This window comes from Mastomys coucha, unplaced genomic scaffold (assembly GCF_008632895.1).
Source record: "Mastomys coucha isolate ucsf_1 unplaced genomic scaffold, UCSF_Mcou_1 pScaffold12, whole genome shotgun sequence".
Classification (NCBI taxonomy): Eukaryota; Metazoa; Chordata; class Mammalia; order Rodentia; family Muridae; genus Mastomys; species Mastomys coucha.
In genome coordinates, this window is record NW_022196894.1 from 22613295 (window position 1) to 22640702 (window position 27408).

The 27408-nt window shown below is 40.0% G+C and overlaps 1 protein-coding gene and 1 non-coding gene across 11 annotated transcripts in view; both read left to right on the plus strand.

Moving 5' to 3' along the window:
* The window catches only part of Lpp (LIM domain containing preferred translocation partner in lipoma), a 590384-nt gene that overhangs the window by 464803 nt on the left and 98173 nt on the right, over positions 1–27408 (plus strand). For all 10 annotated transcript variants that reach the window (XM_031363533.1, XM_031363538.1, XM_031363539.1 and 7 more), the window contains one exon: positions 26965–27134. In XM_031363533.1, the coding sequence (XP_031219393.1) occupies positions 26965–27134 (170 nt within the window). The remainder of the gene's footprint in view (positions 1–26964; positions 27135–27408) is intronic.
* LOC116086719 lies at positions 20651–20778 on the plus strand. The gene has a single exon (XR_004117084.1). It is a non-coding gene; the product is annotated as a small nucleolar RNA SNORA17 (small nucleolar RNA).

A 27408-nucleotide genomic window follows, 5' to 3' on the forward strand; every position in this document is an offset into this window, starting at 1 on the left:
TCTTAAATTACAAAAGTTATGATCACAGTGAGTAATAAATTATATAGTTCTGTGCTATCAGTGGTTAGGGGCCTCAAAGAGGATATTCCCAGGAGGAAAATGGGCACGTATTGATGAAATATGAAAGACAATAGCTAAATGTTTGGTAAGGATCAGTGATTGAATTTATCATCTGTAAGCTTGGTTCCCTCCACTTTTTATAATAAAAAAGACCTTTGTTCCTTATTTTTCTGAATCAAGTGTTTTATATATATATATGTATGTATATATGTATATATATAAATAAACATATTTTATATATTTAAGATACATAAAATATTATCATTTCTGCACCCCATTTCCCTCTTTCAAATCCTTGTCTACACCCCCCTAACAAGATCCCTTACAACTTCATGTCTATTTTTTTTAAATTCATTCCAGTTAGTGCTGCCATATGTGCCCAGATGTGGGGCAACATCCACTAGTATGAGAAAACTACCAGCATCCATACCCTCCATAAAGGTACACACACACACACACACACACACACACACACACACACACACTGCCCAGCAACTATCTTGCAAGCTGCCTGTATTTCCTCAGTATAGCATAAGGCCTTGAGAAAGATGGCTGGATGATCTCCACTGCTCTTTCAAAGGGAATTTGGTCTAGTTGAGTCTCTTAGCCTTTCTCACTTCTTCTCATACTGGCTCAATAAAGTAGAGAAAGAAGTTTATTGATGATGAAGATTGTATCAATATCATGCCCAAAATAATCAGTATCATTTTATTGTTTTAGTTTCCTATTGATATAGTAAATTACTACAAATGAGGGGCCTAAAGCAACACATATTTGTTATCTCACGGAATGTCTCAAAATTCAAGGTATTAGCAAGGCTCCATTACTTTCTTCAGCCTGTGGGAATAATCCTGTTTTGCCTTAGCCCTCTCTAGAGACTTCGCGTAGCCCCCAGCATTGATATTTCTGATCATTTTCACCTAGTCACTTGTCCACTGATCACACCTTGAGAAGATTCTGCAGTTTTTAAGAAACTATGTCATTAGATTGGGTCCATTTGGATACTCTCAAGTACTCTGCCCGTCAAGATTACATTTGCCAAATTTTTAGGACCATAACCCAGGTCTCCAGCATTAAGACAGTCTTCCTTAGGGGGTTTAGGCTTGTGCTGTGGCCTTCCAGTAAATAGCTCAGTAGCCTAGAGAAAGAAAGGTCAGGCCGGTATGGTCTTTGGAGATGCAAGAGGACCTCTGTTGTTTGTTAAAGGATTGAAATCTTGCTTCAAATGCTAATCTTAAAAAATATTTCTGACTTCTTATTTGATAAAAATACTTGTGATTGGATGGCAGGTGTTTATGGAGCTTCAGCTGTGGAGAACACCATTCTAACTTAACCTGAGGCCCTGACAGAGTTTAAGACAAACTGGTACTTCCAAGTAAAGTTGGTCTTTTTACTAGAGTGTTGGAAATGATAAGCCACTGTGCTAGAAGCCTTGACAAGCTTCTCCTTGGCATGGCCCATTCTCCTTGGTACAAGCTTCCCCCTCTATTCCTCTTGTCCTCCCTCCCCTTCCTTATTTTCATTAACAAAGAAGTTCAGGGAAGAACTGCAGGAATAAAGATGTGAGAAAATTAACTGTGTTAAAGAGTGAACAGGTAGCTGAAAGCGACTCGGAGGAAAGAGTGCTGCCAACTCCCATCCTGCCTTAGCAGTTTTCTCTCCTGAGAACTTGTAAGTCACGTTCTAGACCTGAGCAGTGGAAAGCACTGGTCTGGTGGAACTGAGGAATGTAGGACTGAAGCTCTCTGAAAGAGCATGAGCAGCCCAGCATGGGTTCCCTCAGATGAGGAAGCATGGGTTCCCTGATGGAACTGTTTCTCTCCAGCAACAGGAACCAGGTCAGATGAAGTTCAAAAATGAGTAAAGTTGTTTTAAGATCTAGAAAGGAGATGAGTGAGGAGTGTATTCCACTTGAAGAGGAGCTTGAGAGAGCCCACTCTCCCATGAGCTGCAATGACTCCATTACCACCTTATTGCCAATCAAGTTTGGTCATTGAAAAAGAATCCTAGGAGGGAAAAAGCAAACTTTTCCAAGCTGCCTAAATTAGATTACATTGTCAGAAAGTAAGAAGACAGAGCATCGGATAGAATGTTGTTGTGCATAGATGAAGCTCTGGGGAATATAAATAAAATATCCTTTAAGGTGAACACCCAGTGTTGTGGCTGCTCTTCATTGTGGTCCTCTTTACTCTATTTTGCCTTAAAAATAAGGTTTTCCTCTTACTTTGGTGAGGAAAGAGCTAGACAAGCAGTAGTTTAGTAATAGGTTGTAAAGTGGTTGATCCTGAATTCTTGGCCATTAATGTTGCACTCTGTCTGTTTTACTCTGCAGCATCCCTAGTCTGCATCTGAGGCTCACTTGTGACCCTAAGTAGGTATGAGCTATGGGAGACTACTCTGGTGTGTCTGTGTTGGAAAATGGAGTTGGAGTCAGGAGTTCACAGTCTAACTTAAGAATTTTTGACTTTTTTTCACCAAAAAGACAAGCATGATTCTCTCTGTCTCTGTCTGTGTCTCTGTGTCTCTGTGTCTCTGTGTGTGTCTCTCTCTCTCTCTCTCTCTGTGTGTGTGTGTGTGTGTGTGTGTGTGTGTTTACAGTGTGTGATAGTTTCCAAACTTTTGACATTAGTCTCAGTTACTACAGTGCTACAATGCATTGCTTAGAATTAGTTCACCATTCAGTTTTGCAGCATCATAGTCTGGGAGTTAGTTCAAATGGTTTAATTTAATTATATTTAAATTACACACACCGCTCTAACTTTATATGCAAGCCATAGGGTTGGAGAGTATTTTACTAAATTTAAATGTTTTGTAATTCATTTTTCCATCTGAGAATTATATTTTGCACATATTTTTAAAATTTTTCCAAGTTCCCCTTGAAACTTATTAGCAACATGCAAATTCTTGACTGGACATTAAGAAAACTGGTCCATTTCATTGCTGAGTTGAGTGTTTTTAAAGTAGGAGCACTGAACACCTCTGGCTAGCTGGGTATTTGTAAAGCTTAGAGCAGTGTTGGGGTTCCTATGCACTTTGGTATCTGCCCTGTGGCAAATTGGACAACTTCCAGTTCCTTAGGGCCAGACAACAGGTTGGCTCTTTGCCACTTGTGATTAAGTAAGTGTTTGAGAGTCAAGAGTCCTAGGGGTGATTGGGAGACATGGAAGTCAATTATTGTGAGAACCTCTGGAAACTCCTTCCCTGAGAAATTTCTCAAACAGCAAAGAACCATCTGTCTAGGGTAGCTTTAATACCAAGCTGCCTGAGGGCACGTGCGTGAATTGGATGGCTGGTGATGATGTGGTGCTGCCTTTCCAAAGACTGAAAACAGTCCTGGAGAAACACCTAGTCTAAGGAGTTTAGGGTCAAGAGCCTGAAAATATTGAGCCCTTTTTTGAAATTGCAGCTAGTTGGTGCTGCCTGATAGCCTGAATTCCAGAATACTTTGTGGTCACAATGGTTGGTTATCACTCCCTCAAAAATTATATGCATCCGTCGCTCAAATAGGAGGGGTTCAAATCTTTGCTGCTCATAAACAGAATTCTCCTTAAACAGGTACTTTGCCTGACTCAGGTCTAAAAGGCATTGAAACATGTTGAGTTTGCTTCTTCCCCACCATGATAGATCGTATCCTCTCAGAATGTAAGACCAAAGGAAGACACACTGCTTCCTTTAAGTTGGGCGCCATTACCCATGGTAGCAAGGAAGGCAACCGATATAATAGGGTCACCAAACCAACCCAGGAGGCTGGAATCCTCATTGCTCAATTATACTGAACTCTTAAGGAACTCTTATTACCAATTATTCTTAAATTTGACAAAGGAATAACTTAAAGACCTTTACCTTATTGTTTTGAGATAATGTTTGAACCTCTCTGCATAGCTCTGGCTGTCCCAGAATTTACTATATAGATTAAGCTGACCTCAAATATGCAGAGATCCTCCTGCTTCTGCCTCCCAAATCCTGGATTAAATGTGTGCACCACAATGCCCAGCAAAATTGTCTCATTACTTTGCTGAAGCTTTTTAATGTGATGACGATGTTAATTTTCACTTCTGGCTATTGCCCTTTGGGGACTTTATTCAAAACTGCCGTATCCACTCCTGTGTGCTCAAGTGCTTTCTTTTGGTAGCTTCATCGTTTTAAGTCTTTAATAGTACTCAGTTGTCTTTTGTAACTGGTGATAAAGGAGTCTAGCTTCATTCCTACAAACATGGATATTCAGTTTCTCAGCAAAATTTATTGAAAAGTCTGTTCCTTTTCCAGTGCTCAATCCTCAGCATCCACAGGGAAGATGGCTTGGTGAGGGTCCTTCTAGATTTTCGCAACTATTCTGCTGGCCTCTGTTTTGGTCACCTGTATGTTTATTTTATTTAATCTTATTTAACTTGCTGATGTTTTAGTCAGCAAGTAGAATATTCTCTTTCTTCTTTTCCCTTAAGATTGCTTTGTAACTTGGATTATTTTTATGGTCCCATCAAACATTAGGGCTGCTTTAGTTTTAATATGATATACTGATGGGGAATGCATAGAATCTGTAGTGTGGTCAAATGGAAAATATGATTCCTTAATCCATAAACATGGGATATGGTTTTGTTTCTTAGAGAAAAATCTCCCAAGGAAGGGGAAATACGTAATAGTGTTATTGAGAGATGAGATAAAGGAGAAATTTGAGTAGGAGGATTAAATAAGGGGGGTGAAAAAATGGTAAAGGAGGCAATGTGAGTAGGAACAACTGATCCTGAAAGCCACCTGTAGAGGTGTATAAAACCTACTAGTGTAGATGCTCCTGAAATAGACACTTATGTGTATGGAATCTACACTTAAAATATGAAAAAAAGATTGTGTGTATGTGTGTGTGTGTATGCACGTGTGTGCGTGCATGCATGCGTGCGTGCGTGTGTGTGTGTGTGTGTGTGTGTGTGTGTGTGTGTGTGTGTGCAGTACAGGTACCCACAGAGGTCAGAAGGCTCCATCACGTACCCTGGGGATGAACTTACAGGTAGTTGTGATGTCTGATGTGGATGCCAAGAACCAAACTTTGGTCTTCTGGAAGAACAACAACGCACTTTTAATCATTGAGCCATCTTTCTAACACCCATGTTTGATATTTCTTATAAAGTTGTATTTAATTTACTCCTTCACTTGACACCAGCATGGCTTACTTTCTGTAAATCAAGTATGAATGTACTTTTCAACTCTTGCTATTGAAAATATTATCTGGTAGAAATGTCAAATTCCTTTCATAAAAATTCCTGTCTTGTTATTTTTAATACCTTTCAGATATGATGACTTTCCCCTGTGCATATTGATTTGAATTCTTTGTGATAGCAGGCATTGATTGAGATCCCTGTGAAGTACATAAATAAATGAGCAGTTTGTGTTGTAAACCTAACCCCAAAACTTGTGGTTGATATTAGACAACTACATGATTATCTTTAGTACACATTGAATTAACTTGATTGCATGTTAATTTTTCTGTTAGTAATTTGGTGAAGGAAGATGATGCATACACCTTGGGGTAGGAAGAAAGGCTTCATGAGCAACTCAATGAGAAAGGACCAGAACTGTAAACAGGTGTCCTTGCTGAGCTTCCTGCTGCTCTGACAAAGACCAGGACCAAAAGCAATATGGAGAGGAAAGGGTTTGTTTAATCCTACAGATCCAGGCTACACCCTATCACTGAGGAAAGTCACAGCAGAAACTCAAGCAGGACTAGAAGCTGGAGGCAGAAACCAAAGCCAGACTGCTGCTTGCTGGCTTGATCCCTGTGGGTTGCTCAGCCTGCAATCTTATTCAACTCCAGACCACCTGTGCAGGAATGGCAGCACCCACATCAGCCAGTAATCAAGAAAACACCTCAGGGTTATTTCTAGGCCAGTGTGACAAAGGCATTTTCTCAATTGAAGTTTCATCCTCCTATATGACCCAGGCTTGTGTCAAATTTACAGGGAACAAAAATTCACAATGGCAACCAGCAACTTACAGAAGGGAAACATTGTTAATATTTATTAGAAAAAAGAGGGAAATATGAGGTGAGAAAAGAGAGGAGGAAGGATGGGGTCTTTTTTCTCAAGAAGGCAGCATTTGAGAAGCACTTTAGATGGCAGTGTAGCTTGAGTGGTGAAATGGGATTACAGGGTATCAAGAATGTTGAAGTAGTTAAGACATGGAACTAGGGAAAACTGGATAGGTGAGAAACAAGTCCAGAGACCTTCCTTATTCTAGATCATATTTTATGTTTCTGAAATAAAGGAGAGTTTATTTCAAACAGTAAACCAGTGCTGGATCCTCAGGAGATGAAGTCCTGAGGAGTCTAATGAGGGGGAGATCAGGTTAACTTTGATTGCTTTTGGTTGCTTTGAAAAGGTCCAGTAGAACTGCTCTACCTGTGTACCAGTGCTGTGGTTCGGGTTTGCCATGGCTCTTTCAGGTGAACCTAACTCATCCTTATCTCCTCCAAAAGGATAGAGTTGGAATGCTTATGTGCTAGTAAGAAAGTTTTACTGATAGGTTTTTCATTCTAGAGGCATCTCAACTCTTAAGCATGTTATATTTCATGACTGTAACTATACTATGACTATAATTTATTAATGATTGTTGATGCCACTTTACGAACATTAAAAGTATTTTAACGCCTTTTGCTTTTCAAGATGAAAATCTTCAGAAATCAGCAATCGTATTATTATCCATGTATATCTCCATTTATACTCTACTTACTGTGATAGGTAGGGGAAACCAGGCTCTCAGTATGAGGGCTCATGTACACACTAACAGGCATCATCAGATCATCACGGCCAGTACCCACATTCACTGCTTCTTTTGCACCATATTGCCTGATGGGCTCTTCAATTTGCTCATAGTAACCACAGTGAGTAAATGTGGGCGTCAAGAGTGTTCTCCCTACAGGTTAGGGCTATAGGAAGTACTATGTCTTATTCTCTGCTGCAATCATGTTTTCCATTTAAAAATTATCTAAATCAAACACTATATCAGTGGTAACAACAACAAAAACATGCATTTAGAGTTGTGTGTCTGTTCTTCCACATTAACCCAATGTGAATATTGTCTTTCACTATGTTAGGTAAGTTATAATTGTTTATTAATGAAGAACACCATTTCATAAAGGGTATTCATAATTTCCAACCACATAAGTAAAAGTATTTCAGGCATAATTAATGATAGGAATGAAACATACGACTGAGCTTACATGGTAGGGACCACTTCAAATCTTTGGTCCTCTAGTTGGTATCAGACTGACTTGCATGCTGTACTTGTGGGATTTGTAGCTTTCTTGGAAGAACATTGAAAACTGATCTCATCATAAAAAAATGCTTCTCGGTTTTAGTAAATATAAGTTACAAACTGATTGGCATTTCTCTACCACTAGAAAATAGTATGGTATAGCTGAACACATTGCCTACTTATGTCACTAGAAATGGAGACCCAGGTCTAAGCTGAAGCTTCACCTCCCTCCCTAGTGTTCATGGCACTGGAAGGTAATTTGCATGCCCCCAAAGAGAAGTAATCAGCAACATCACCCAACTACAAACCCGCTAACCTACAAGAGTGACCTCCTGCAAGATATGGGCTGCAATAGTGGCACAAATGTTGTAGGAGTCACCAGTCACTTTTTGATTGGATTTACAGTTACTGCATGAAATGGAGCTCATACCTGACCCTACTGAAGTGGCCAAGAACCTGAAACTAGAAAGGTTATGGGCCATTGTGGGGAGAAAACCCTACAACTATATTTTGCTAAGGGAATAAAGATTACATATTGTTATGGTAAGGAATCAGTGTACCACTCAGTCTTGATTAGAGAACCTTCTTGCTAGCGGTTGGACTGGTGCTATGTCTACAAATGCTAAACCTCAAGATCTCGTTGCTGTCCAGATGAATAATTTTCACTTACACCTGCCTTTGTTGTGTGAACCTTACTCCCCAATTTAATTCCTAATTGGTCAGGAAATGTCTGGGGCTTATAGCTAAGCAGAAAAGATAGCAAGGCAGGCCTTAGAATCAAGTAGGGAGGTCTCTAGAGAAACCACTAGTCAGAAAACTGAAGACTGACAGTAGTAGACAGGATGAACTGGGAGCATGTGGCTGAGAAAAGTGTACTTTGAGGACAAAAGGATGTAGCAGAAACAGCCTGAGCAAGCAAGACTCAGCAGCAACATAAGGCATATGATTTGGATGCAGGTGAGAACAACACAGAATCTGACCGGTCCAGGCTTACAGCTTGTAAGTAAAGTACCAGAGTAATATGTCTTTTATACAGGCAGAATAAATAATTCATTTACACCATCTTTTTATGATAAATGGTAATTAACATACAAACTCGACAGTGTGCAGAAAGTGAGAGAATTTTGGATCACTCAGTCCTAAACGGGATGTGTTTATCAAAACTCTCACCACCCCCCTCCAAAATCAAGAATATATACAGAAGAGGAGGCAGAACGATTTTAAAAGCCAGAGAGAGTGGATGACTCTTAGGAAGCAGAGTCTCCCACATGCAGTAGGCCTGGTACACATGAACTCACAGAGAGACAGTACACACAAGACTTGCAGAGGCCATACAAAACCCCAGCACAGAGACCAGAAAGCGATCACAGAGTCCCATCCCTAACCAAGGAACTACTGGAACATAGCAGCTAGGAGAATAAAAATCACTCTATTAGAGTATCACTGGGTCAGTCAGTTACTATCCAAGACAGAACCCATGTTCAGGAGTAGTTGGCAAAACAAAATTAACTCTATTTGTGTGTGTGTGTGTGTGTGTGTGTGTGTGTGTGTGTGCTGTTTTGGTTTTGTTTGGTTTTATTTGTGTGTATGGGGGTGGGGGGGCTGGGGAGGATCTTAGAAGAGCAAAGGAGGGGAGGAATATGATCAAAACATATTATATAAAAAAACTTAAGCCAATAAATACAGAAAAGTGTGGGTTGTTTTGTGCTTGTTTACTATAAAACTAAACACTAACTCTGATCCACTGATAAAATATCAAATCTGTTTGCTGATCCTCTGCCTAATCTGCTTTCATGACCATACGCAATTATATTTAGGAAATAAACAGATTTCAGACAAAAACATTAATCTTATAAGAGATACACAGATGCCCTTCTGGAGAGAAGTATTGCATAATTAAATATGAGACATGTAAACTCACACAAATACTATAAAAGTATGTGTACCTTGTGTGTGCCTAGTGACTACAGAGACTAGAAGAGGACATCAGATCCCCTATAAACAAAGTTACAATCAGTTGTTAGCTGCCATGTGTGTCCTAGGAATGAACACAGGTCCTCTGGGAAGAGCAAAAAGTGCTATTAATCACTGAGACATCTTTCCAGCCCCAAATGTGTTTTTTGTTTTGTTCTTTTTTCATTTGTTTGACACAGGGTTTCACTGGGTAGCTCTTGCTGATCTAGAATTCACTCTGAAGATGAGGCTGGCCTCAAATTCATGGAGATCCAACTGGCTTTGCTTCCTGACTACTGGAACTAAAGACATTTTTCAGCACAACCTGCCAAGTTTGTGCCAGTCTACCCTGTGCCTCAGTTATGGTGCCTTACAGCAAATCTTGCTTTCAAATAGTTTACATCCTTCAGCAAGATGAATATAGTGCTACATATCTCAGCTTCTTTAGAGGCTACAGCAACAATGTTACAAGTTCAGTACCAACCTGAGCAACACAGCATCTCCTTGTCCCAGTTTCTTTTTAGTGTGATAGAGGCTGAGAACAAAATATCCCCCACCTCTGTTATTGTCAGGATTGGTTGGACTGTTCTGCATCCTTTTGCATTCTAGAAGTAACTTGTCAATTTATATTGATAAGGCCCACAGGATTACTCATACTTCAGATGAGAAGCATTGACTCCTTAAAAGGACTTCAAGACCATGAGCACAATGTGTGGGTTCCTTGATGTAAGTGTTCTTTCATTTTGCTCAGTGATAGTTTTTACTTTAAATTATAGAAGTCTTATGTATATTTTGGATCAAAAACTAGATATAAAAGCCAAAATTTTAAAGTTTTTATGAAAAAAAGACTCCCAAAAAGTTCTTATGAATTTAGGGCAGTCAAAGATTTAATGTAGGATATACCCCAAAAACTCTATAGAAAGATAAATTCAGTTTCATCAACATTCTAAAAGCTTGTAGGTCCAGGTCATGGGACTTTTAACAAGAGAACTAAAATTTACATCCATACCAGCCAGGACTTGAAACAAGACCCTGTCCTCAAAAAAGGAAAAGCAGAAAATCCTAAAACCTATTCTCAGAAGAAACTATTGAAATATGAAACACCAAGCCATTCATCTAGATGCATATGCATGCATCCAAAATGGTATGTGTCCAGCATACAGAAAGAAGGTGTACGACTCAATAAAAAACAAAGGGGGCAAAAGGTTTAAACAGATACTTTTCTGGGGAAAGTAATCAACTAAAATATGCTTGGTATCTTAAAGAAGCAACTTCCTACAATGTCCCCTTACATGAATTAGGAACAAATTCAAATGGAAGAGAATTGAAGCTCTGCTATGTCCAGGTATGGACTGGGATGCGAAATGGCTGAGAGTCTCCTGAACTGCTAAGGACAGGATAGGACAATTTTGGCTACTTTAAAAAGATCTCAGCAGAATCTTTAAAAATTAAACACAGAGTCAATATGACCAAGCTTCTCTCCTAAATGTTGGCCTGAAGCAAACAAAACCCTTGTTTTTACACTGACTTGAACATAGAGATTGATATCAGCTTTATTTGTAGTAGTCAAAAGTTGGCAGTGGCCCAAGACTCCATCTGTAGGTGAAAGGACAAATTACATCATATTCACACAGTAAAATGGACACATAGGGAAATGAGTTGGTAATATGTGAAAGAAGACTGGCTTGCTGAGGGGAGGGAGGAATGCCAAGAGCAAGACATAGGTGATAGAAGTATTTTCTGGCTTGGGCATGGTGTTAATGATAGCTTTTACATTTATTAAAAGTAATCAAAACATTTGCTTGAAATGGGCTCAGTTATTGCATGTACAGTATGTTCAAAAGTATAGTGTGGCTTAGCAAGTAAGAAGACTTGGTTCTCTTAGAACCAAAACATGGTTCCTAATACCCACACTGAGGGATTCACAGCCACCTAATTCCAGTTCCAGGGCATCCAATACCCTCTCTTGGCTTCTGGGAGTACCTTCATGTACACAGTACACACACATGCAAGGAGGCACACACTCGAACACAAAAATAAAATTTTAAATTTTAGCTTATTGAAATAAACACCATGAAGTACATTTCTAAATGATTTTTACATTAGACTGAAGCATGTTTAAGTTAGGGTTAGTGAGCCATACATACTGCATAGTTTCCTCATTTCTGCATTCCTTTTTGGGCTTCTTTAGAAAACAATAAGAACTTGAAGATATCTGTTAAGGATTATGAGCTTGGACTATTTATGTCCTTCCCCTTGATATTTAAAGTCTTTGTGCACATACCTTAATTGAACAATTACCTTATTTACCTAAGTGAAATGCCCTGATGAAATCCTCTCTCTCTCTCTCTCTCTCTCTCTCTCTCTCTCATAGATTTTACTCTTTTGATCATCATTGCAATAATAACTTCAACTGACATGGAAAGATTTGAAATCAGGCAGTGAGCATCAGTTAGTTATGTTCTGTAAAAGGTGTATGTTTAAAGAAGCCTTTGAGTGGGAGTAGAGTCCTGCTCTACTCTTTACTGTGTCAGAGTTGATTTGATTAGATCTGCAAAGGGGAAAGTATGCAGATCCACTGAAGAGAAGAATATTAGTCTACCCCCTAGTTCTTGTGTTACAGGTGAATTTTCTTAGGTAAAAGGCACAGTACAACTCACCCCTACCTACCTGAGGACCACACACACTCACATACACACACACACACACACACACACACACACACACACACACACACATTAGGAGGGTTTTGTCATGGAAAATCCAAAGCTAGAAGAGACTCTTACCTATTGCTTTCCTTGGGGCAGCATCCTACCTGTAGTGTTCCTGACCACTCTACTGAACATCTCTCAGTGCCTGTAAATCTTTCCTTCTGAATAGTGACTGACAGAGATCCAGTGAACAAGATGTAAGTGCATCTAGTAGGCAAGTAACTAGATTCCCATCCTGCTGTAGCCTCATGTGGATATCTCAGCAGTTTTGATAACCAGGTTTCTATTTGAATCTGGTCAGGCCAGTTTAGTGTGTATGTGACTCTATTCTCTCCTTAACATTTGCTAACTATTGGGGATAGTTTTTGCATATTACTGGAAACTGGATGATATAAAGCTTGCTTTTTCTCTCCAATATCATTCTTCATGATGAGTTTTAAAATTTTACTTACATCTACTGAACTACCACCATGCACAACAAAGCTACACAGCCATGAATATTCACGAGTGTACCAACCTACCTACCTATACACACACACACACACACACACACACACACACACACCACATTTAAAATCTTACACTTGCATATAAAGGCACATAAACAAATGTACATGTGAGGGCCCTTAATTAAACTAACCTGTACGGTCACCCACAAACTATATCCAAGATGGGAATGTGGAAGCTGTCCCCACTCTCTCCTCTTTGCCCATTTAGTCTGTTCCTTTATTCTGTGTATTTTGAAACACTTTTGAAATCATTCCCTCTTCTCCAACCATACTGCCAGCTGTTGATACCATACTTTATAGCCAGGCATAATAGACAGCATGTTATTTAGCACTGAGTAACAAATGAGCAAGTATTGGCTCTGCTTGTGTTTGTTGTTGTGATCTTTAAAAGGTAAAGTGATATTAAGATATGCTCTAAGAGGGTATGGTGAGGTGTGGGGGAAGAAGGTGCCTCAGCGGGCCCATGCCAAGGCATCCTTTCCCCCTGAGAGACCAGCTACTCTCTATATAGAATAGTTATATAGAATATATAGAATATTATATATATATATATATATATATTAGAATATAGAATAGTCACTCTCTATATAGAATATATATATACAATAGAGTTTATTCAAGGCATGGGGAAGGAGTTAAGAGAGTAGTAGAGGCAGAGAGAAAAGCAGAGAAAAAGAGAGAGTAGAGAAGTAGAAGCTGGCCATGACCATGTGGAAAGAAGGGGGAAAGGAATGGGGAGAGTGGTGGCAAGGGGGCAAGAGGCAGGGGAGAGAAGCAGGAGTAAGAGTAAAAGCCCAGCAGTGGTGACCCACACCTTTAATCCCAGCACTTGGGAGGCAGAGGCAGGCAGATTTCTGAGTTTGAGGCCAGCCTGGTCTACAGAATGAGTTCCAGGACAGCCAGGGCTATACAGAGAAACCCCTGTCTTAAAAAACAAAACAGAACAAAACAACAACAACAAAAAAACAGAAAGAAAAAAAGAAAAGAAAGGAAGGAAGGAAGAAAGTATAAGAGGAGGGGGCAAGCAGCCTCTTTTATAGTAGGCCAGGCCTACCTGGCTGTTGCCAGGTAGCTGTGGGGGCAGAGTTTAGACAGAATACCAGCATTTGTTGTGATAGTTGATAAGATTTAACTTTTCAGAGCCTCTCTGTCTTTGCCTGCAGATTAAAGAAGATAAGGCCTGGTGAGTAGGCAGAGAGTAGGCCCAAAAGCATTATTTCTCTTCTCCTATTCCCTCCCTTTGCAAGAATATTCACAGTGGCTTATTAACTCTTTTATCATCCTCTTTGCTTCTCCGTGTCCTTCCTCCACTTTTATCTAGAGTTGATTTTATAACATGTATACAGGCATGTATGTTTATGGCATAAGACGTATATCCACTTAGTTACATAGCAATGATTTATTGGTTGGTCTTCTGCAGAAATCCTCCTTAGCCTGCCTTAGGCCCATGGTTGCAGCTTAGTTCCTCCCTCCTCACAGCTCAGTAGGTCCAGACTGCCAGTGCTCTCATTTGCTGCATGACTGTGTCTTTCATCTTTCCCCTTATGCAGAATTCCCCACTTAGTTTTCAAAACCTGAGTCCACTCTTTCCCTTCCAAATCTTACCTGGTTGGCTCTATATGTTTTGTTGCAACCGTGTGCCCATGAGCTCTAGAGAAGGCAAAGGCCAGGTCCCATTCATCTTTCTCTTCGTAGTGAGTTCCACTGCTTGCTCTGTGTAGTTATCACTTGACACATGTTTATGTGGATGTTTCCATTCTGTGCTACCTGTTCCATCTACGTATTTTTAAGATTAGTTGCCACTTGCCCAAGAACTGTTCTATTAAAATATTTTTAATTTTACTAGAAATTGAATGATTATTTCTCTATTATTCTGTGAGTTTTTACCAATCCAGTGTTAAAAGGTGTTTGGAATGCAGTGTCTCAGAGGGAAGCAATATGGAACTCATGGAACATTATTCAGGAGCCATGTGAAAAAAACTCACAAGATTCAGATAAGAATGAAATTCCCTCCACAAGTAGGCTTAGAGGTCGGGCACAGGATGCTGATAAGGTAGCAGGGAACCATTGAACTCAATCTTTGAAATCTAACTGGGAAATTCCATATATATGTAAAATGGAGAAAACCTTTTACCAAGCCATGCATGGAGGTTACTGCTGTCTCTGCTAGGCTACCACATAAGTAGATCAATAAATATTTCATGCAAGAGTAACTTCAGTACCTATTCTAAATGGTCTAGGATCTTTTGAATAAGCATGAATTTAAAAAAAAAAAACTCTTAATATGTTGCTCAAATATTTTAACTCAGAAAATCTCTTCTACAATTTTTTTGAGTTGGGAAGTTCTTAGAAGCTATCCTAAGGATAGTGATGATATAGACAAGACAAAAGAATGGGCTTTTCACTGTCTTTCATGCTTTCTATGCTTATTGCTTTAGTGGATAGTAGGACCACCCAGTCCTTGGGACTCATAATTAGGGCAACCTGGAAAACCTGTCCATCTTCCCTGATCATGAGTTTGACCCATGGTAGCCAAATGACTGCCTTTCTGCGGCTGGTTCTGCCAACCCATATCTCTGATTCCCACTGCTTTGCTCTTCAGGTTTCACTCCAGCATATCCCATGAGGAGCCTCTGAAGCACCTAAGTTATTCTTTAATAAACATCTCTCTTCTCTGAGACACCATACCTCCTAGTTGTACCACCTGCCACAAGCTAAATTATTCCTTAGTGTTTACACCTTGAGGATATTTATAGCTCATCATTATGGCACTCCTTAGTCATCCTCCAGCCTTGGTGTGTTACATATATAGCTCTTTTAATCTTTCTACAAAGCCAGACTCTTCAGTCTCTTAATCATTTGTACCATCCTCTCTCTGGTGCCTATACGAGAACAGTTTGAATATATCCCAGATGGCAAAAAATAACCCCAACATGTTGTAACTAGGGGGAGAGAAACACGGAGGAGATGAAAGGAGCAATCTCCAGGTTAATTAGTGGGGTGGCCGCAAATATGTGCACAGTTTGTTTCAGAAATAAAGCAAGCTGTATTTGTTGTAACTCTCTCCACTTTGAACTCAATAGAATGTTGGTAGAGCCAAGCTGTGTTGATGGTCCAAATAGTCACTAAAGACCTTCGACTATGAACTCCCTCTGTGTATCTCTTGCCTAAGATGGACTTCAAATAAGATCACATAGTGATACAAGAAAATATTGCTAGTTTCTGTTTAGTTTTATGGATTTACATGGTTTCTGAGCTTCATATGAGCTCAATAAGGGAGGACCTTTGACTTGTCACTCTAGTTATTAGGCACATGGGTATTAGTCATCGTATAAAATTAGCTGTGTTTACTGAATATGATAGCCTAAATAGGGAACAACTTTAACAAGAGAGATTGCTGAGAAGTGCTCCAGAGACATCAGGAGAATGTGGCCATTTCCAGGTGGCTTTTTTTTTTCTTTTTTAAATTTCATAATTTTCATGTTTTGAAAGGCTATGCAGAAATGTCCACTAAGTTATTTTCTCCACACCTTGAGTCAGCCTTGATTCAGTTTATGTGCTTATCGTACAAAATGTATCTTGGGATGGAAAACTGAAGTCTGAAAGAGTCCTTAGGAAAAACTCCCGATTCATTTGGGGGAGGGCAAGTTAGAGGCTGCAGCATGTACCATCTGTAAGAAAGGTGTGCCTGGGCTGTATAAGTAAAGGTAGCCGGCAAGGCATAGTTAGTGCATGCTTTTAATCACAGCACACCAAGTCCAGACAGGGGCTTCAAGCAAAACCATAGATGATGGCTGCTTCCTGGCTTGCCCGGACAGGAGCTTGAGGCAGAAACATGAGGGAATGCTGCTCATTGGCTTGCTCAGTTACTTTTCTTATATGGTCCAAGCCCACCTGCCCAAGGATGACACTTCCCATGGTATGCTGGGTCCTCTAGCATCAATCATTAATTGAGAAAATGCCACATAGATATACCCACAGGCAAATCTGGTGGAGATGGTCCCTCAACTGAGACTTTCTCAGTCTCAGAAATGCATGTCTAAGTTTGTGTCGAGATGACAGAAGGTATTGCAGGAAGGTCCTGAGGGTGAGCCTGAAGCCAGTTTCTGCATTAGACTCTTGTATTGAGTTTTTGCCATGGCTTCCTTTGATGATACACTGTAAACTATAAGGCAAGATTAGCCCTCTCCTCCCCCAAATGCCTCTTTGGTCACATGTTAACCACATCAACAGAACTCACAGCAGAGAGGATATGAGCAGCCTCCATCTGTGACTCCTAGGAAATTTTCCTTTTCCCAGGGTCTCACTGATCCAGAAAGTGTATCTTCTGGCCCAGCCATGTCCCTCCTATAGAATCCTATGTTTTCTTCTGCAAGTGTCTTGGATGCTCTTTCAGGCTGATCAACTCTGACAGTCTCCTCCTGTTTTATTTTACAAAGTGGTTGTCTGCAGCTTAGAAGACATGAGTCTCACCAGAGTTCATTACAACCAAGCAATTCTGCCAGTCTGAAGGCAGCAAAGGACAACCATTTCCTCTCACACACAAAGTAGGGTTGTGAAGGGACCTTTTCTCTGAATGAAAAAGGGGAAGAGGGAAGTAGGAACCGTCTCATGTTTTATTCAAATGTTAACAAAGAAATCGAGAAGTGTGTTTCCTTAAAATTGACACCATTTTTATCCCAAATGTTCCGGTGAGTGATAGTGGGTATGGCAGGCAGTCACAGCAGGGGTAGCTTTTTCCGAGAGCTCAGTCCCGGTGGGAAGTCTTACCTCCACATAATACACTAATCGCTTTGAATCCTGCATATTTTCACATACTGTGTGCATACATATGGATATTAATAACTGTTCCCTAGACATCACTTCAGCACTTGGAGAGCTCAGTGTTGCTAAGCAAGTGCTGGAGATGGAGTCAGATGCAGATGGCAGTTCAGCAAAGAGGATTTTATGAAGATGCATGAGGAGAAAGGACTGGGGTGCTGAGACTCCATCCCCATGGGTCTCTGAGTTCTGAGGTGATCATCTTATGTCCGCTAAGCCTGGCATTCACCTACCCACTCACCTGAGAGTATAAATGACATTGCTAGTATTTAAAGGTACTCAACCCTCAAAATCCATCTACTCGCATCATACCTGCATTTTATTCAATAGTTTCTACCTAGTAATTTCTTACACCATGGAGACATAAGTACATTTTACTGTTTTGTGTATATATTCCATTTCCATATATATCTTAGAGGAATCCATATTTTATAGTATATATAGGTATGTATGTGTGTGTGTATATCGTATAGAAATTCAGGGCGACGGGGAAGACCCTCTTCCATACTACCTTCTGGTATCTCAGACTGGGGTTGATATTCCTGTATTATATAAGGCCCCAGTAAGTGAAGTAGCTTGCCTAAGGTCACAGGTCATATATATATAGATCAAAACCCAAGTCTTCTGTCCAGAAAGTGCAGTTACTCCTTCTACGTTATGTTCACTTAAAAGAAAATGCAAAATGGGAACCCTTCCATGGAGTGAGTATTATACTTAACAACATTGTTTAAAACAGTGAGTCCACACCGGATGTGACCACACAGGGCCTGGAACCTTGTGTTGCTCACTCAGATTTGCCTCGCATCTTGCTACTGTCTTTTTAGAAAGCAACAGATTAAATCTGCAATGTTTCAAACTGTTTTCAAGTAAAAGGAAATGATCATACTGGCTTGGACCTCAAAGAGTTTTAACTTGTTCTGAAATCATCCTTGTAAACTAAGCAGTGTCCCAAGCATTTTTTCTTTTTTTACAAAGAAATGTTTTCATCATACGGGAAAAATTGCATATGCTCAGGAAATTGCACCTGCTAGTACAGACACACTACTACATAACATAGCACATTTGGGAGCTCATGTATACAGCCTGAAAGAGCGTCACTTTGAGTCCCCAAGGGCCTCAATTTAAAGCCTAGCTGTGCCGTTTGCTTTCTATGGGATCTTACTCAAGTCACAGACTGTCTCTTGACCTTTGTTTTATATTATGAATAATAAAGTTGAATGAAATAATCAATACTCTTCACTTGCTGGGCCTTTCTGAATCGCCTCAATAGCGCCTTCTGGGCATTTGGGTTCTAAATAGATAAAAGGACTAATTGGCTTCCTGTGGAGATAGTGCCAATTGAAACTGTCACCTGCCACGGGTCCTAGCTATGTATGTAAGGGTCATTAGGTGACTCATAGATCCCTGTCTCACAGCTCAAAAGTTCAGTTTTGCTACCTATTTCTCAACTCATTCACATGGTTATTCTTGTGCCAGCTCATTGGATAACAGGGAAGGTTATCTTATTTAAGTTCCATGTGAAACAGAAATTCAAAAGATTATACATAAAGCATGCATTTCCATCTCTTTAGACATTTCTGTTTCCATCCTTGGAACAGGTACTATAAGGCAGAACTCTTTTAGTAGCCGTACATTGTTAATAGTCTGCCTTATGCTGCTATGGCATAATAACTGATACTTTATAACTTGTAGAGAGCAGAGGTTTCTTTATAGGTCTAAAGGATGGGTTCACAATTTCAAGACCCTAGCAGGGCTCTGCTGACTCATGAAGGCCCTGTCTGCTTCAAGGATGGTAACTTGTTAATATGTGGGTACACAGTGATATACTGCATGAAACCTCTTTATAGAGGCCTTTTTTAAATCCTTCAGGGAGATGCCCTTGTGACTTTACAATCTCTCCAAGGCCCTACCTTTTAAATGATCACATTGGCTACACCTGAGGTTTACATTGAACACAATCAATACATAAAACATAAAAGTCTAAGATTAAAAGGGGGTTGAAGGAGATGAATCAGCAAGCTGGTTTAACAAAGTGTGTGTGTGTGTGTGTGTGTGTGTGTTTGTGTGTGTGTGTGTGTGTGTGTGTGTGTGTGTGTGCATGAGGGGGGGGAAATCTGGAGGACCTGTAAGTACTTGTTTCCTTTTATGAAACAGGAGGAAAAAGGACATTTGAGAAAACTTAATTCCTCCTGGTTTTCTGTTTGTAACAAGTGCTCCTGTTCATCTTGTTCACGTCAATATGTTTATTATAGATCATACACATGGGTTCTACCTCATTTATAGAATATTTGTTTGCCTTAGTTGATTGCTAGAAATGAGTTCAAATAGTCTTATATCCCACATTGAACACATTCCGTAAGTCACTGAAATTTCAGGCATTCAGTTTTTTGATTGTTGAGCTGAGGGTGGCTCTTGATATTTTGCCATATTAGATTATTGAAGGTTCTGATGTATCAATGTGTAAGAAAATTTCTGAAGATGCAAGGAACTATATTAATGTAAGGAGCACTTGCTGATGTCCTGGGTAGATAATGCTATTATGGTGCCAATATACAATACCTTCAGAGACAGGTCCCCACAGGTTACCTCAGGGCTAGGCTTGCCCTGAAATAACCAGAATAAACTAGAATATTTGTACCACAAATCTAAAAGTAAGTAGGCTAGTTTAACCTTTGGGTAAGAGAGATTTTCATGATAGAAATCATGGAATAAATTCAGCCATATCTCAAAAGTAGATATTCTGGTAGTGGTTGCTGCTATACTTAACATCATTTTTTTCTGTTAACACATCAACCATGAAATGAAAGCTAATATGGATGGCTTCAGAGTTAAAAGTGGGACTAAACAATACTGTGTAGAAATTAACTTGAGAAGAAACTTGAATTGGCCAAAAGGCAGGGTAATATTTTTAGTAAGTGTATTCTTTGTTTCATGAACATTCTATCAGGTCAGATCTCTTTAGGAATTTATATTTCCTAAGTTAGTAAGTGGATAAACTCTAAAGCCAACTACCTAGGCAGGCATTAAAGTTTAAGTACTATTCTCTAAAACTAAGAATGCACAGTCTGTCCATGCCACCTTTTCTTAAACATACTGATGGAGCTATATACATCTGACAGAAGATTAGTGTCGGGAACACACAGCCAACTCAAAAAAAAAAAAGCTAAATAATAAATCAAATGACACAATAAATAGGCTAATGGAATGAGCAACCAGTTTAGAAAAAATAAATACCCAATACATGTAGAAAAATGTTCACCCTCACGAGTCATCATAGAAATCCAAATTAAAACTCCCTTGAGATTCCATTTTATCCCTGTCAGAATGTAAGTCATTGAGAAAACAAATAGCACTGCCTCTAGAAGTATTGTGGGTGTGGCTGCTGTGTCACATGTGCATTAGTAGGTGGCAGGGAGGAGAAAGGCTCTGTCTGTGCTCAGTGCCCCGATCTATATCTGAATGATTACCAACCTAACATTCCCTGAAAGAAGTGAGCCTGGAATGACCACCCGTCTGGTGGCTTGCAGGCCCCAGCAGCTCCCAGGTCTGAGAGCAAGCCAGAGACCAGAAGAACCCTGCCTGCGACTGAGGGCCCCAGTGAGGTTCCAGTATTGCTAGAATAGCAGAAGCCTGAAGCCTTGTAACAGACCAACAAGTGATTGCAATGAACATTTGCAAGCAAAATAGTGTGGACAAAAGGGTATTATACTATGGGACACCCGACAGTTTTCACAACAAGATTTTTTTTTTCTGCTGGCAAGAAGGTTTCAAGGGTAGAGGGCAAGGTGGGGTGTATGATGTGAAATTTACAAAAAGAAAAAAAAACGTTTTTTAAAAAGACAGAAAAGAAAACAAATAACAATGAATGCTGGAGAAGATATGAAGAAGAGCGAGACTTTATGCAATGCAAATAAGAATGTAACCTCATTTAGCCATTCTGAAAATGTGTACCATAATTTCTCAGACTAAAAATATATCTGCCATATAACCAAGCTCTCTCACTTGTGGGTACATAGCTCAAAGACTATATACATCACAGAGATACTTGCATATTGATGGTAGTACTATTTGAAATTTACCCCAAAGACTGCAAGGCAGCATATCACATGGATACTTGCATATTTGTGGTGATGGTGGCCATATTTACAATAAAGAATTTAAGTATTCAACCAAGGTACCCATCAATGAATGAGGAATGAGGTTGGGGCTGGAAAGATGGCCTGGGGATTCAAAGCACTACCTGATCTTCCAAAGGACCCAGGTTTGATTTCTAGCACCCACATGGTGATTCACAACTGCCTGTAACTCACCCCTCTTCCAGTCTTCTCAGACACCACGCACACATTGTGCAGAGTCATACGTGTATACAAAACACCTATGCACATAAAAATAAATTAATTAAGAATAAATAAGACTTGAACAATGACAATATTAGTAAACATGCTCATGAACAAGAGTGAAGACTCTCACTTGTTACAGGGTCACATAAAGATTTCTGAGAGTGAGAGAACCATCCTCTCCCAAGATTGCCCCCTGATTGGTTATCCAGAACAAAGCAGTCAGCCCTGAAACCATATACATATGAACAAAAATGGATAGAAGGTGGTGTGTGTGTGTGTGTGTGTGTGTGTGTGTGTGTATGTGTGTGTGTGTGCATGTGAATAATAGAGAGATAAAGAGGATATCAATTTGAGTGTAGGGCGGGGGGGAGTGGAGGGAGGAAATGAATACGGGGAGTAGGATAATTATATCTTAACTAAAACGTAAAAATTAATTAACAATTTTTTTAAGTTAAAAAGAAGGCAGGCTGAGCAAGCTATGGGAAGCAAGCCAGTAAGCTGCATTCCTCCATGGCCTGTGTTTCAGCTTATAAGCAAAGACAGAAGAGTAATGGATGGAATATCATTTGTAGGAAAATGAATGCAACTACAGATAATCTTATCAAGCTAATTAATTCTCAGAAAGAGAAATACTGCATGTTATTTTTTACTTGTGGGTTTTAGATTATGTATATATATATATATACATATATATTACATATATATGATATTTGTATACATATACACAGGCAAAATAGAAAGAAAACTGTCTAGGATAGTTGTCTTAGGGTTATTGCTTCTGTGATAAAACCATGGCTTATATTGCTTACACATCCATACCATAGTTTATCATTGAAGAAATTCAGAGTAAGAAGTTGAGCACAGGCGAGAACCTGGAGTCAGGAGCTGATGATACAGAGGTTGTGAAGGAGTGCTGCTTTCTGGCTGGTTCTCCGTGGCTTGCTCAGCCTACTCTTTTATAAAACGCAGGACCACCAACCAAGGGATGGCACACTACCCATAGGCTATAACCTCCTATATCAATCATTAAGAAAATGTTCCATAGGCTTGCCTATAGTGTGATCTTACGAGAGAATTTTATCAATCAAGGATTCCTCCTCTCAGATGACTATACAATGTGTCAAGTTGGCATACAGCTAGCCAGAAAAATAGCAAAGGAATAATGAGAGAGGAGAAGGACCACAAAGGGAAGGATAGTAGAATTTGAGGTACTGACCTTGTCCTTTTATACTTGCTTGAATATACCCTTTTCATGTAGTTATTACTAGCAAAATACTTTTAAATAACTTTTGCGAGTTGTAAAGTTAATACAAACAGCAAGCAAGCATGAAAATACCTCCAGAAGCTCATATCTTGTACTTGTTCAGCCTATTGGTTTTCCTAGTCTGCCAGTCTCTCCTTACATCTTTCATGTTATCCATTTGGAATTCAGTCTGGCTATTCAGGCTTAGCTCAATTATTAAGACATCCATAAGGCATTTGCATTTATAGTACTAGTACGACAACCACAGGTTTCAGAACACTGAGGGATCCCTTGCAGTGTTCCAGGATAAGGAAACCTCATTTATATTGTTGGTTTCATCAACATTAAGGAGATTGCTGCATGTGGGAAAGAGAAGAGAGGTCCGCAGGATCCAAGGCTGGCCACAGACAGTAGTGAACATATGAAATCCTTTGGTATGTGTGTTGTCTTTCTGGTCCTGTGCTCCTGGCTTATTGGATTTGCTAAGCAATCATTGCTTAGAAGCTCTGCGTGCTAACCCTGTGTCAGAGCCCCTTGCTTCCTGCTGCCTAGTCAACTGTGCACTCTTCGTGCCCTGGTGCCTAGAGGCCTGCTGACATTCCTCTGGGCTTTCCTATTTAAAGCACTGAGAATTTTGTCTAAATAACAGGCATTAAGGTTGTGGTGTGCTTTTACTAGTGTGTTGTCTGAGTCCCTCTAGGAGCAAAGAGTCCCTCTGCTTGAGTTGCTTGCTATGCATTCTGAATGCACTCCCCAATGAACAGTTTATATATTTTTGTTAATGTAAAAGGGGAATATTCGGGCACCTTCTTTCTGTTGCTGGTTTGTAGACCTATTTTTAATTTTTGTTCTTTGCTGGGTTTTTTTTTTCCTATGCTTGTGAATTGTTAGGTGCCAGACTGGCTGCCCTTGAGGATGGCATCCCTAATTTATCCCAAGAACAGGAAAAGTACAGGGGATAACAGAACTGGTCAAGCCCAGGTCTGGGTCCTGCACATTAGCCCAACCTACTCTGGAAGAAGGATCAACAGACATAAAGAGAGAATTGTTTCTGGGAATGCAGGCCATCTGCTTTTGTGGCGAGCACACAAATGCTTGTTGAGTCACTACCAGGCTCTACAGTGGTTTGCATCCAGTAAGCCACACATGTTCATCCTTTCTTTGGAAAGAAAAAAGAAAAAAGCAGCGTTTTTCTGCCTCCCACCTCTACCTGTCAAAATTCCATTCTTTAAGGTCAAACTCAATTGCCTGCTTCCTCAGGAAACTCTTGCAGAGGTGTTTTAGATGTTATTTCCCTTGCATATTTCTGTAGCACTTTTCCCGGCAATGTGCCACACATGGTGTCTTGGACTGTTGGACAAGGGAAGTTCCTTAATCACAGTAAGAAGCACTGGTGGTGACTAGTCCACTTCTTCTTGTCACACAAAAGCACACTGGACAAAAAGCAGACCCTTGGAGCAGCTGCTAAGGAGACTGAAAGCTAAAATGTTTCTTTCCAGAGCAAGCTTTCACTGTAAGCTGATGATTAAAGATGCTCCCTACCTGGGATAGCTGTCTACCTCTCCGGGTGCCCTATAGGCTCAGGATATACATTCCATGTTCTGCACTTTGAACATTCATGGTCAAGACCAAAACAGCTGCTACTGCTGCCTAGCCAGCCACTGGGCCCCTCTCATGACCCCATCCTTATTTTGCCAAAGTATGTTTCTTAGATCCCCTGTGCCTCTTGGCATCCTGTTAAGTGGTCCTTTTTTAACTTATACAAAGGGGAAAGTTAACATAGAAGAATAAGTGTTGACTTATATTGAATTTATAATATAAAATCATACTTCTCATGCCAGTCCAGTGGATTTGTAATAATGGTTTGATCTATTTCTGCAACCCTCAGTGTGTTTTCTACAGTGAAGTGTCATTTGTTGGCATGAAATTCTCAGAGATATGGCATCATTTTCAACCATTGCATACTTGATTTGATAGTAAGCCAGTTAAGTTTGGAGTAAGTGGTATTGTTTTTCAGCCTAATTACAAAAAGAATGACAAATGAAAAAATAATTTTCTTCCTCTAACTGTAAAAGTAAATGAATTTAAAGGAGCATTGCTCCTTTATGTCTAATAATAAATATTATATGTCTAATAATAAAGCTAAATGTAAGGTAAAACTCTTGGGTAGTAATTCATTAAGCAACTATAAACTATATTACAAATATTACAATTATATTAAATATGAAAAACAGCCTGAAATTTCACATTAATATAGCTGAGCAGACACAGTCCATTGGTTTTTTTGTTTTGTTTTGTTTTGGTTTGTTTTGGTTTGGTTTGTTTTGGTTTGGTTTGGTTGGGTTTGAGACAGGGTTTCTCAGTATAGCCCTGGCTGTCCTGGAACTCACTCTGTAGACCAGGCTGGCCTCGAACTCAGAAATCCACCTGCCTCTGCCTCCCAAGTGCTGGAATTAAAGGAGTGCACCACCACCACCCAGCACAGGCCATTGTTTAGACTTAAAGTTTTTTTTCTCAGTGTTTCAAGCTAGTTTGTTTGTTTTATTAAGATATGCTCCAATCCTGCAACAGAATACAAAGGAATATTTCCAGGACCACATGCAATCTGAGAGAAATATATTTACCTCTTCTCTCACTTATTGAAACATTTACCCCTCCCAGTTCTGAGTGTGAAGTGGCTGTCAGTCCAGTGTGACAGGGTGCTGAAAGCCTTCCTCAATGAGAAGTCACTCCATAATGCTCCATAATGCCAGATCCGCTCTGATGAACAGGCAATGCAGCCGTGGGCTTGGAACAGACACTTCAAGTAAGGATGTTTGGGCATGAAGTTAGTTAAATATTTTCTGCAGCTTACTTTCCTCTTCTTTAGAGTAAGAATAATGGTAGTATGTCCATGACAGGGGACTGTGAATTCGAAATGAGTTAATACAAGAGTTTCAAAAAGTGTTGGCAATACATGAAGCTAGGTCTGTGATATTTATGTGCCAAAGCCTGCAGGTCTTTGTTGATGTTCCTAGTTGCCTATGGTTACCTAGTAGAGTCTTGTTTCTGCCTAGTAGACATGAACTATAAGGAGTAAAGGTGGCTGTGGCTGTTGTGATCCCGGGGTATTGGATTATAGAGGCTGCCACTCAGAGTAATACACACCCCTGTCCCTTTATTTACTTTCCTTCCTTCTGTTCATGTAGTTTGAACTCATGATCCTAGTATATATTAAGCAAGTACTCTATCACTGAGCAAATTATACCTAGTCCTAAAATTTTATGCTAGATTATAGTCTGTTTAAATGTTAATATGTTCGTTAAAATCTAATCTGATACACACATACACACACACATTGTAGCTTTACAGGACAGTGAGAAGTAGATTCTCGAGGGATGCCCAACCATACAGTAAATGGTGCCATTAAGTAAAGCGGATATGTTCAAATGAAATCCAAACTCAGAGGCAATGCTGACTGGAATGTAGTGTCTTAGATGATGTCAAGTATGTGGAATGAAACTTGGCTTCAAGAGTCTCAGAAGTCAGAACTTGAACCATGGGGAACAGTCAGGGTTCTGTTGCAGTAGTGGCTCCATTGGGAACAAAATGGTCGAGCAGCCTCAATGCTCTGGAAACAGTTGATCTGCTCATCAGTGTGGACCCACTACAGAAGATAGACGGACAGGCCTTAAAAAGGATATGAAGTCTGAATTTAGACATGATCCACACACACTAACTGATGTACACTCTTCCAGAGACAGAGGCTTTTCTGAATTGTTCTGTTCAGTAGATTGCACTTTTCAACCCAAATGTCCTGAATCCTGCTCCTACCTGTATGTGATTAGAGGCAGTACCCAGGCCCCAGCATCAAGCATATGAGTTTTTTTCCATTGCCTTCTCAGGAGCCTTAGCTGTCTGCTCAGTTGACTCAGGTAGATTCCTGCTGTGTTCAGGGGAGACCTTGATGGACTTGCTAATACAGCAATGTCAGTAGTGCTGTGTCTCTTGCTACTGCAGGATGAACCAGCTGTCTCCCTCATCTTGACTTCATTGGACAGATCTAAGAATTCCTCTGTAACAAGCAACCCCTTATCTTCCAGGCCGCTGTGCCCGCTGTGGGGAAAATGTAGTTGGAGAAGGAACAGGATGTACCGCCATGGATCAGGTCTTCCACGTGGATTGCTTCACCTGCATCGTCTGTGACGTCAAGCTGCGAGGACAGCCTTTCTACGCCGTGGAGAAGAAGGCATACTGCGAGCCCTGCTACATTGTAAGTTACCACATTGCGTCTTCATCTGCTCTGACTTCTTTAACCAAATACCAGTCACTCCATATAAATGTCGCCACCAGTTCTTTAAAGTTCAGAAGATGTGTACACATGTAAATTGACATACGGAATTTTGTCTATATAATGAGCATTCACATGAGGTCATGTGTTAGGAGACGGCTGCCTTTCAATTAGAAGTCAGCCAGAGAGTTGCGGGGCCTGTGTTTTTCATGGGTGTATGTAGAAACAGTATGTTCTCTGTCATGTATGTGAATGG